The 12001-nt window shown below is 52.0% G+C and overlaps 2 protein-coding genes across 7 annotated transcripts in view; one reads left to right on the plus strand and one right to left on the minus strand.

Moving 5' to 3' along the window:
* The window catches only part of KBTBD13 (kelch repeat and BTB domain containing 13), a 36640-nt gene extending 27423 nt beyond the window's left edge, over nt 1-9217 (plus strand). For 4 of the 6 annotated variants that reach the window (XR_001887838.1, XR_001887840.1, XR_001887839.1 and 1 more), the window contains exon 4: nt 7610-9217. The gene's annotated coding sequence lies outside the window, so the exon portion shown is untranslated. Of the gene's footprint in view, nt 1-2424; nt 2493-4076; nt 4240-7609 lie in introns of those variants that run through there. The other 2 variants (XM_017885048.1, XM_017885050.1) reach the window with 2 other exon arrangements.
* Nucleotides 2783-12001, minus strand: part of UBAP1L (ubiquitin associated protein 1 like) — a 15439-nt gene continuing 6220 nt past the window's right edge. Inside the window, 5 exon segments of the mRNA XM_017885051.1 lie at nt 2783-3014; nt 4234-4335; nt 9224-9433; nt 11877-11940; nt 11942-11991. Coding sequence (XP_017740540.1) covers nt 2880-3014; nt 4234-4335; nt 9224-9433; nt 11877-11940; nt 11942-11991 — 561 coding nt within the window. The 3' untranslated portion in view covers nt 2783-2879.

The following is a 12001-nucleotide window of genomic DNA, read 5'->3' on the forward strand; positions in this document are numbered from 1 at the left end:
AGTGAGACTCTATCTCAAAATATACATATAAATGAATATAAATAAATAAATAAATAAATAAGTAACTACTAGATACCATGGCACAATCTTCCTGCACACTATCCTGCTCAATCATCACAATTGGGAAGTTTTAGTATCTATATTTTATGGATAAGACACTGAGGCAGAGAAGCTGTGTGATATTCAAAAGGTCACACAGCTGGTTAGTGCTAAGGCTATAGTTTCAGCCCACATCTGACTTCAGAGTTCGTGCCCCTAACGACCACACTATTGTACCTCCTAAAAAATATTTTAAATGAACAATTTGCTCACTGATGTCTCTCCTTTTTTTTGGAGACAGAATCTCACTATGGAGTGCAGTGGCACTGTGGTAGCTCACTGTAACCTCAAACTCATGGGCTCAAGCAACCTTCCTGCCTCTAATGTCTGACTTTTTTTTTTTTTTTTTTTTTTTTTTTTTTTTTTTTTTTTTTTTTTTTTTTTTTGAGACAGAGTCTCGCTTTTGCCAGGCGGGAGTGCAGTGGCTCAATCTTGGCTCACTGCAACCTCTGCCTCCTGGCTTCAAGCGATTCTCCTGCCTCTGCCTCCCGAGTAGCTGGGACTACAGGCGTATGGCACCAAACCCAGCTGATTTTTCTATTAGTAGAGATGGGGTTTCACCATGTTGGCCAGGCTTGTTTCGAACTCCTGACCTCAGGTGATTCACCTGCCTCGGCCTCCCAAATATTTTTTTTTTTTCTAGACAGGGTCTCACTCTGTTGCCCAGGCTGGAGGGCAGTGGGATGATCTTGGCTCACTGCACCCTTCGCCTCCCGAGTTCAAGCTATTCTCCCATCTCAGCCTCCCAAGTAGCTGGGATTATAGGCGTGCACCACTACACCTGGCAAATTTTTGTATTTTTAGTAGAGACAGAATTTTGTCATGTTGGCCAAGCTGGTCTCAAACTCCTGGTCTCAAGTGATCTGCCTGCCTCGGCCTCCCAAAGTGCTGGGATTACATGGGTGACTCACCGCACCTGGCCAGATGCCACATTTTTAATCAAGCAACAGTTTGCTAGGGATGGACAGATTTGGGGCATGTGGGAGAAGGATAGGAATAATAGATGGGCCTGTCAACTGGTCGCCTCTAATCCAGGGGACTTAGTAAAGTGGTGGACCAAGGCCAGGTTACCTTAATCAGAACATTAGCTTTGGACCTAACATTGCATCTTAGAAATTGAACTTTAATTTTACTGTCTCTTTCAAGTGTAGTTTTACTTTTGGCAACAGACAGATATATGTCCAACTTCACAACATCCTGCCCATTTTCTCTAATAGTTTTGTGCTGCCTGCAAGTTATTCAAGGCAAGTTTTAAGGCCAAAGAATGTTTTTATTGTGATTTCAAGTTGGCAGGCATTGAGACTTAGTGGAAAGCACCGAGGGGCTCTTGGGCCTCCGGAGACCAGGTTCTAGTTCCAAGCTTGTTGTGTGTAGGCCTGCAGAAGTGCCATTACACATAGAGATGAGGTATCTGGGGTTGAAGCCCTGAGAAACGTGGAAGTTGTTCGTTTTTTTTTTTTTTTTTTGAGATGGAGTCTCGCTCTGTCACCCAGGCTGGAGTGCAGTGGCCAGATCTCAGCTCACTGCAAGCTCCGCCTCCCGGGTTCACGCCATTCTCCTGCCTCAGCCTCCCGAGTAGCTGGGACTACAGGCGCCCGCCACCTTGCCCGGCTAGTTTTTTGTATTTTTTTTTTAGTAGAGACGGGGTTTCACTGTGTTAGCCAGGATGGTCTCGATCTCCTGACCTTGTGATCCGCCCGCCTCGGCCTCCCAAAGTGCTGGGATTACAGGCTTGAGCCACCGCGCCCGGCCAGTTGTTCGTTTTTTTTTTTTTTTTTTTTTTTACAGGCCTCAGTTCCAGGTCCAGCCCTGTTTGCAGGGTGGAGGGGGCTGAGATGTTTTGATTCTGCGGTAATTGTTGCAAGTCTTTGTGCAGGGCCTGCTGGGGAGGGCAGAGGCACCAGAGTCTTGGCCCCTGGCCTCTGCTTGTTTGAGTTATGGGCTGCTCCAGCCACTGGACCCTTCAATCCTTGGGGACTTCTGAAGGATAGGCCTTGGGTGACTGGAGACAACTCTGGTCGCAACCTCTCCACCCCACAAATGAGGAAAGACTGGCATAGGATCACAGATTGTCAGAGCAGAAGGGGACCCGGACTGGCTGAAAGTCACACACACTGGCCACAGGCCTGTTATGTAGCAAAGAATCCCCAGAGATCTTCCTACATAAAACAAAACAGATTCCTGGGTGCCGCCAAGCTGGGCTTCCTGAATCAGAATATACGGGGGTGGGGCCTGAGACTCTTGAATAAACACCCCAAGGATTCTTATGGATAGCTGCCAGGCCTGGAAGCTTTTGACCTGGTCAAATCTCTCTACTTTTCCTAGGGAAACTGAGGCCCAACGAAGCCTTGACCCAGACATCAGTAGACCTAAAATCAGAAATGAGGTCTTCTGACCTACAGTTTGATGTTCTTTCCACACCAAGACCAGGCGCCTACAGGACTCAAAAGAACTGCCCATTATTTATTGGTTTTAATGTTCTTAAAATCAAGGTTACTAATGCACACAGTGTAAAGAGTCGAATCAGGTGGTTTCACAGGCGTGCATGAAGAACATCGCTCCCCGTCCGGCTCTCCCATCTGCCCCTCTGCAGAGGCAACCATTTCAACTCTTTCAGCAGATTCTGCTGCTGTTAACTGTCACCCTTGGCATTATTTGTGTTTTTACAATAAGCATGCATCACTTTGTTACTCTTGTTTGGTTTTAATAATACAGTTAGGATGGGTCGCCGGGTCTGGCACTGGGCCTGGACGCCCAGGCAACGTGGAGTGGCTCCGTGGTCACTGGGCACAGGCCACCAGCTCCTCCAGGGCTTGCTCTCGGCGGTTGCCATGGACCAGCAGCACCTCCTTGATCCGGTCCTGCTGGAAGCCCATGTCGCTGAACTGCTCCCAGAGGTGCAGGAACTCCCCTGCCTGAGGAAGAGGAGACAGGGAGAGTGCTGGAGCCTCTGCTGGGCCTGGCCTCAGCCGTGGGGAGCCCCAGCTCCAGTGCCTACTGCACTGGAAAAGCTGTGGTTTTCCTAGTCGCAAAAACCTGTGGCTCCCCCCAGGCTACTTGAGCCTGATCCTGGGCTGCACCTGCCACTTTCCCGAAACTCTAGGGTGATGTAGGCTCCGACCTCCCTTCCTCTGCCAAGAAAACAAGGCCCTAGCCTGGCCACGGGCTCTGTCCTGACTCTCCTCCCACTCACTGTCAACTTTCTGCTGGGGCAGGAGGGGGCAGACCGCACACCAGCACCGGAGCACAAATAGCCCAAGGTCCCTGCTCATGCCCTGAACACTACGGAGGTCTCACAGCGCAGCCTGCACCTTCCTTCCCCTCTGACCTCAGGGCTTGAAACTTCCCCACCTCTGCTCCCTCTCGGGGCCTCACCCAACTCTCTGTCCCCTTCAGCCTCTGTGAAGAGCTGCTCTGCCATGGGGCATTTAGAAATGACTACTGGGGCCGGGTGCGGTGGCTCACTCCTGTAATCCCAGCACTTTGGGAGGCCGAGGCAGGTGGATCACTTGAGGTCAGGGGTTTGAGACCAGCCTGGTCAACATGGTGAAACTCCGTCTCTACCGAAAATACCAAAAAAAATTAGCCGGGTGTGGTGACAGGCACCTGTAATCCCAGCTGCTCGGGAGGCTGAGGCTGGAGAATTGCTTGAACCTGGGAGGCAGAGCCAAGATCGCGCCATTGCACTCCAGCCTGGGCGATAGAGTGAGACTCAGTCTCAAAAATCAAGATGTGACTATTGGGCCTACAGCCGCATGCACTTGGGATAGGTGGCACACTTCCCAAGCAGAGAGGTCATGCATCTTTCTGCTGCCCATGGCTACTATCTGGATGTCCGACAAAGAGTGGGCATTCAGTTACAGAGGCTGCGTTGATTCAGTCTAATAAAGCAAAGCCCCTGCTGCTCTCCGCCTCCTGTCCCCCTCTGACCTCTTCCTGATCTCCCTCTGTGCCTTTCTCCTTTGTCCTTGCTGTAGCACCCTGGGCCATCTCCTCCCCAGAGCTGAGGAGTCAGGCAATCTCCTGACGGACCCACAGGCTGGCTCTGAAGACTGGTGTGCCCCTGCACCCAGGCTCCTGGGTACACCCCCATCCCTTCCATCTCCTGGGGTCCTGGCAGGAAGCCCTGCTGACCTGGCTTTCGGAGAACTGGAACATCTCCATGGCCTCATCCACCAGGCCTTCCTCATATCCCTGATGTAACAGGCGGTCACAGGCACTGAGGTAGCTGAGAAACTGGGCCGGAAGAGGGCAGAGAGGGAGGGAGGGTAAGAGGAGCAGCAGGGGCAGCAGACGGGGCAGAGGCACTCCAAGGGCCTGAGCTGAGGGCCAGGCGACAGGGCAAGCCACCACGTGCAGTGTGGCCCCAGAGATCCCGTGAGCCCACAGAAGAGAGATGAGGCTTCCTCTCAGTGCCTGGGGACAGGCAGACAGTGGGTCTTCACCAACTATCCCAAGTTGGGAGCTGGACTCCAGGAAAAGGGCTGTCAGGGTGGGCTAGGGTGTTCATAGAACCTAGGTGGGGAGCAGGACAGGCTTCAAACAGGCATCCCACCTACTACCCAGTGCAATTCAACATTCGTGCACCACCCATCCCTGCCCAGGAGCACCCATTCGTGTGAAGGTACCTCCTCATCCGTCCACACCTGTGCACCCCTACTGTACCCCCAGATGCATCTCTCTCATCCAGGACTCCTGAGCCACTACTATGCAACTCCTGCACCAGTGCTGGAGAAGGGGTGCGGGGGAGGCACAGAGGAGGATTCCACAGGTTAGAAAAACTGTTCAGGTCACCCCACAGTTATCATCAGGCGCACAGGATAAAATACTGCTCCTTACCAGGCAGGGCTCAAAGGCCTGTTCCCTGTCTATGGCCTCGCCCCCTCCCTCACCCTGCAGGACTCTGCAGATGCAGCTCCCTCAGCCAAGGCCGGCCTCCTTCCCTGTCCCTGGGAAGCTTCCTGCCCCCTCTGTCTTCCTGGGTGCTGGCCCTCGTGCCCCCATAGCACCCTGTGCTTCCCTATTACAGCACATATAACTTTGTAATTGCTTCACTCAGTCTTTCTCATCCACTAACTTTTTGCTCCATGAGGGAGGGGCTGTGTCAGTCTCATTCACCACAGTGTCCCCAGCATCCAGCATGGTGGCAGAAGGAGCTCAATAAATGTATGCTGTGTTTATAAAACGAATGAAGACCTGCCTTCAAGGAACTCACAGCTTAGTGGGGGAGATAAACCAGATGCAGGACCACATCAGTGCCAGGCAAATCAGAGCAGGATTTATAGGGTGTAGGTGCCAAATGAAGGCTCCAGACCACAGGAATTATGAGTATATGTGGAGAAGGGAGAGTGGGGTTTCTGCAGACCTTCAGAGCTGGGATGAAAGTGCAGATCATCTAGACTAAGAGTTTGCAGATTGTTTTTAGCTCCTGAAGTGTTTGTCTTAGCACAAGGAGGCTTCAGCAATAACAGGCTAAGATCAGAGCTGCTCTGGGAGAACAAGGGCCAGGGGCATGGGGGCCCGGAGTCCAGTGCTCCTGCCCGAGGTACTGCCCATTACAGCCAGACCTGCTCTGAGCACATTTTGAAAACCACACACCCATGCCCTCCTTTCACAGTTCAGGAAACCGAGGTTCAGGCAAGGCAGGTGCCTTGCCCAGGGTCCCAGGACTAGGCCCCCGATTATGTAACGTGTCACTTAATGCCTTGTCCATCAGAGGGATCAGCTGCTAGAGGAGGGGCTTTGAGCTGTCTTGGTGGAGGACAGGGTTTCCAAAGGTGAAAACTTCACTTTCAGAAAGAGGGCAGGCAAGGATGGATGGTGGACGCTGCCTCCACCTTTTGGCTCATCCACAGCAATGGTTCTCAATCTCAGTGCTTATTGCAACTGCCTCGGGAACTTGAAACATTACTGATGTCTGGGCCTCACCTTCAGAGGTTACGACATAATTGGTCTGGGGTGTAGCCTGAGCATTGGGATTTTTTCCTATAGCTCTCCAGGTGATTCTAATGTGCACCCAAGACTAAGCATCACTGAATGGGGACAGCTGACCTTGATCTATACCATGCCACCGTGAATATCAGACCCATCTGCACATTTTTTAAAATTAAAGGCCCCTAGGTTCCCCCCAGATCCACTGACTGGGACCCCGCAGGATAAGCCCTGAGAGTCTGCATTTGCAAAGGTTCTGCTGCTTGGTTAGTTTTTGGGCCTACAGGACTGTAGAAGCTATCAGGCTTGCCTCAGGCCCCCAGGTGGGTGAGGATGTCACCTTCAGGCCACAGGATGGGGGCCCCGGAAGTCACTGGTTCCAAACACATATTCCTCCTCCACCCTGTGAACTGGGAAACAGGCTAAAAGAGGTGGCCTGGCCTGTGGACCCTCACACATGGCACCCAGGCCTGTCCTGCAGGGAGGCAGCGAGGGCACATCAAGCCTTGTGGAAGGAAAGGAGTGCTGCACAATTTCTTTTTTTTCTTCTCTCCCTGACTCTTCTAGTTGCTCTGTCTCTGTCACCTGATGCCCTTCCTCCTGGGCCATCTGTCATTTTCTTGGCCAAAAGGATTTACTGCAATATGCGGCTTTCAGCGGGAGAAGGAATCTGAACCCAAAGGGCTTGTTCAGTCACCAGGACTTCACAGAACAGACAGAAATACTAACTTGGTGGGGGAGGATAGATGAAGTCATCCAAAGGCCCCTCAGACCCACCCCTTGGGGCCTGGCTCCTGACTGCTGTCTGGGGAAGGCCACCCAGAGATCCAGGGGGCCAGGCAGGTGGTCAGTCTATATCTGGAAACACAATGTTCCCAATGCAGTGAAATTCTTCCAGCTCACCCACTGGGAGGCCAGGGCCCCAGGCTGACTCTGACTCATCCTCAGACCCCCAGAGTGATGGCCTGAGATCTCAACCTTATCACAGGGCCTGAAGGGACTGGGGAGGCATATCAGAGCCCCCCTGTGCACCTGGCCTCTCACAGCCCTCCTGGCCAGCTTTTTGGCCAAGACCCTGGCCTTTCAGTATCAGCTGAAGGTAGGGGTGACTTTAGATCTGCTCTTAAATCTCAAATCAGCCTATGGTGCTGTCCTAAGAGGTTCTCACACAGAAAATGAGATAAAAGGCATTGTGCAACCAAGAGGCAGAGTCAGACCAGCCAGCCTCACCCCAGTGCTGCCATTGACTGCATGAACTTCCCTGGCCTCAGTTTCCTCATCTGCAAAGTGGTCATAACGTAATAGCAACCTTGCAGAATTGAGAAAACCTAACTGAATACCCTCAGAGAGAGAGATTCATGCAAAGAAAATGTTCAATAAATGTTAGCACCCCTCCCTGCCATTTTAGCCACATGGGGGTCACTATGTTGGAAATTCTCCTCCAGGACAGGGCATGAACTGATGAACCCAGAGTAGAGTAGAAGCAGGAGTGGGTGGGCAAGGGGACCAGGTGCATTTCCCCAGCCCCACCCCAGCTCCTGTTTGAAAGTCACTTTCCTTCTGCCATTCCCTCTTGCAGGAGCAGGTAGCTCTGGACTACAGGGACCCAGCATTCCATACTCATCAGTGATGACGGAGGTGTCCAAGCCTTTTGATGGCGGGGCAGGAACGGGAGAAAAATGAAAAGTGCCAACTACCCTGGGAACATGAAGCGTCCCGATGTTTAGAAAACAACACAATGAGGGATGTTGTTTTCAGCTGGGGACATGGGGGTGTAGGCAATGGCATTCAGTGTCACCTCCTGACCCTACTTACAATCCTTCCATGCCTCCTTTTGGCTATTGTGTCATTTATCAAATTCTCAGGGCAGCCTTCAAGACCCCTAAATCTACCCCCAATTCTCTGTCTCATCTCCTACCAGCCTGCCTCATGCACCCTCTCCTCCAACAAGACTGGTCAGATCAGGGCCTCCCAAATACTTCCTTCCCACCTCCACTCCTTTATTCACACTGTCCTTCCCTCCTGGAATATCACCCCTTCTCCTTCCTTCAGAGTCAGATCTTACCCATCCTTGAAGTCCCACTCAATGCTTGGTATCTCCATGAAGCCTTTCTTGATCTCTAGAACCTCCTTGTGGTAGATTGAGAATGATCATAAAAATTTTTGCAGCCTCTCCCACCAAGAGATGGAGTCTGTTTTTCCCCTGTTTAAGTTTGGAGTGGTCAGTGATGTGCTTTGACCAATAGAATGAGGCAGAATTGACTATGTACAATTTCAGCCTAGGCCTCAAGAGGCCTCAAGAGGCCTTACTCTTGGAACCAAGTAGGGTGCTGGAGATATGTGGCCCAGCTGACAAGTATCACCACCCACTGTACAGTGAATGAGGCCATCTTAGATCATTCAGCCCCAAGTAAGTCACGAAACTGTAGCCACATGAGACTTCAGGTGAGATGAGCAGAAGAACCCCCTAGCTGAGTCCACCTTAAAACTGCCAATCCAGAGAATCATGAGCAAATAAATGGTTGTTTCGAGTCACTAAGTTTTGGGGTAGTTTGTTACACAGAAATAGATGACAGAAACACCCCTATAACACTCATACCCCTTCTTCTCCCAGGTATCTTGTGACTAGCACCTCTTTTTAAGCACTTTGGGGGCCCTCACTCCTCTGCAGGTGTTCTTATATTCTTGGCTTATATTAGGGGTCAAGACCTGCTTCCAAATATTAGCGTGGCTCAGAGTGCTGTCCTTGGAGTGTCATCATGAGTCTCCGCCATACTTCCAATAGAGTGAATTCTATTAGAAGAATAGAACGTGGGTGAGTAGAACTTGGGCGTAGTAGACTCTGATGTTCCATCCACATGCCCTTTCACTGCAGGACTTACTGCCCCAGATGCTGGGAGAGCTGGGAGACACTCTTCAGTTGTCTGCCCCTTCAGGGATTACCTTAACAGCAGAGATCCACTTACCTCAGTCATCCCCTTCCCACATGCAATGACTGACTGAGGCAGGGGTATAAAGGCCTGACCATCTCAGCCCCACTTAGGACAACCCTGAGGGGTCGTAGATGCTCCAGATCTTTGGAGTTGGCTGATGCTGTTGTTGGGCCTATGCCACAGCCCAAAAGGTGAAAACCATGTGGCCACTCACCTGGCTCCAGCATCACAGCCCATCAGCTCTGGGCCCCCCAACTCACCTGGCTCAGGCTCTGCCTCCCTGTCTTCTGCAGAGCTATGATGGCCCTTCGCAGGGGATATCCCAGGGCGACCACTGGCCCAATGAGGTCTTGCTCCTCCTGGCTCAGGGCAGATAGCAGGTCAGCCGCAGTATCAGGGTGTGACTTGTGGGGGTTGAGAGGCTGGGGTGCCCCCCCAGGAGGTGGCAGACAGGTGTACGGGCTGAGGGACTGAAATACAGACAGACTGGACATGTCAGTTACCACAGGAAGTGACACCCAGTTGGGCTGGACATTTTTAAAAATGCCTTTATGTACCACCTTCTGTAGGGAATGTAGGGACTAATATTATGGAGGGCTTAGAGTCCTGCAGACCCCAGCTCTCTAATGCTTACTCAGTATACTCATGTGAAAAATGAGGGCAATCCCTAAGCTACTTCATGGGACTATTAGGAGGCTTAAATAAGACAATGTGAGGGGCTGGGCGCGGTGGCTCATGGCTGTAATCCCAACACTTTGGGAGGCCAAGGCAGTTGGATCACCTGAGGTAAGGAGTTCGAGACCAGCCCAACCAACATGGTGAAACCCTGCCTCTACTAAAAAATACAAAATTAGCCGGGCATGGTGGCACATGCCTATAATCCCAGCTACTTGATTGGGGCAGGAGGCAGGAGAATTGCTTGAACCCAGGAGGCAGAGGTTGCAGTGAGCAGAGATTACACCATTGCACTCCAGCCTGGACAATAAGAGCGGAACTCTGTCTCAAAAAAAATGAAAAAGAAAAAAAACAAACAAAAAACATGGTCAGGAAAGTGACTAGTGAAAGAAATACGAGGTCTATTCTACTATCCCATTTTACAGACATTGAAATCAAGGTTCAGAAACATGAATGACCTGATTAAGCAACACACGCTTGGCACCTCAACCCTACTCAGGTTTTTTGCCCCACACCTTGCTGAGGGAGGAGCAGGGGTAGGTCTTCCCAACCAGGCCCTCCTGCTTGAGTTCCTTCTTGAGTTTGGTTGGGCTGGGGTTTGGCAGGGCATGGAGCAGGGGAGGAACTCGGCACACCAGCCCTTCGGTTGTGGTGTTGGAGAAACTGAAACAGACCTTGGATTAAGGAGGGTGACTTGAAGGCAGTTCAATTGGTTTGGCCAGCGTCACCCCAACCCTTCTCCCATGAGGAGGTACCTCTCTGCCAGCCCTGAACGTTTCATCCTGTCCCCTCCTCCCAAGGAAAACCCAACCGCCGCCTGGCTCCTAGGGTGGAGTGTATATGTAACACACATGAATTCTCCACCCATCCGCATCTTCTCAGGGCTCTCCCTGCCACGACCTCACCCTAGGATCTACCCTTTATTACCTCCAGGGTGGAGAACATGAATTAGGAGCTGAGTCTACTCTTGTGTCCTTGAAAAAGATTCTTTGCCCCTCTGTGCCTCATTTCCATCATCTACAGAATACTGTCCCACCCCCACAGGGTTGTTGTGAGAATTAAATTCATCTTGGCCAGAGAAGAGCCATCCTGGCATCAACATCTGGTCTTGGATGTGGGGGTGGCTCATCGCGATTACAGGGCCTCTTCTCTACTATGTATGCTCTGAACAACCGAGTGAAGGGTTGTTGGCTCACTGTGCAGGTAGAGAAGGGGTAGTTCAGTGACTTGCCTAAGGTCACACGCCGGTGCATGTAAGAAACCAGACCTCAGGTCTCTGTCTTTCAGATTGAATTCTACCTTGGTCTTATTCTGCAGCATCTCCTGGCCTTATTGTGGGGCTGCTGGGGGACAGAAAGCTGTGCCCCGCTGCCACCTTCTGCTGCCAATCCTGACCCACCCCATGTTTTGTGGAGTCTGATACTTATATCATTTGGAAGCGACCTCAGAGAAAAAGAACACACAATTATGAACACAAAATTGGGCACAAGGCCTTGGAAGAGACAAAGGGAGGAGCCTGAGGCTTAAGCTTCTGTGGTTTCACTGTAGGGTCACTTCTCCCTGCTCTTCAGGGTTCACTTCCTCCGTCCTGAAACCTTCTCAGCCTGTAGCAGCCCTGACTCTCCCTCAACACCTGATTCCGCTGTACAGTGCAGGGCCTGGTCCCACACTCTCTTAGCCAACTCTCCATGTCCTGTGGTTTTGACACTCCCAAACCCAGTGTCTGGCAGGAAGTAACTGTGCATTGAATATTCCTTGATTGAGCCTCCAGCTTCCCCAGCCTACAGCAAACCTCACCCGGTGGGAAGCCCTAGATTTGCGTTGTGTTCATCAATTCAACAGACATCCACTGAGCGCCCCCTATGGGTCAAGTCGGCAGCTGGGTGCTCTGGAAACAAAAATCAATGCGATCCACTCCCTGCCCTAAAAGAGCTCAACCTCTGTTGGAAGAGACAGACAGTTTCTGCATAATTAAAACCACTATGACCTGCGCCCTAAAAAAAGCAAGGCAGGCACAGTGGGAAACGCGGGGAATGGGGGCTTCTGAGCAGGGACTACTCTACTCTAGGCAAAGGGCCGCAGGAGGACAACACTGGACAGGCCCAGGTGGGAGCAGGTCAAGGGAGGACACAGGAGCGCGCAGGGTAGGGGACCGAGGCTGCGGGCCGGGCTGGACACCCAGATTATGGGGCCTGGGCTGCTGAGCGGCGGCATTGGCGGGACGGGCAGAATCCTTACCGCGACCGTGGGCTTGTGGCTCCGTAGCTGGGGAATGGCGCCGGCCGTGGAGGGCCGCGGGGCGACGCGGGGACTGCGGGGACTGGGGCGCGGGCCCCGGAGGTGACGCGGACCTGGGGACGGCG

This window comes from Rhinopithecus bieti, unplaced genomic scaffold (genome assembly GCF_001698545.2).
Source record: "Rhinopithecus bieti isolate Rb0 unplaced genomic scaffold, ASM169854v2 scaffold_13262, whole genome shotgun sequence".
Lineage (NCBI taxonomy): Eukaryota > Metazoa > Chordata > Mammalia > Primates > Cercopithecidae > Rhinopithecus > Rhinopithecus bieti.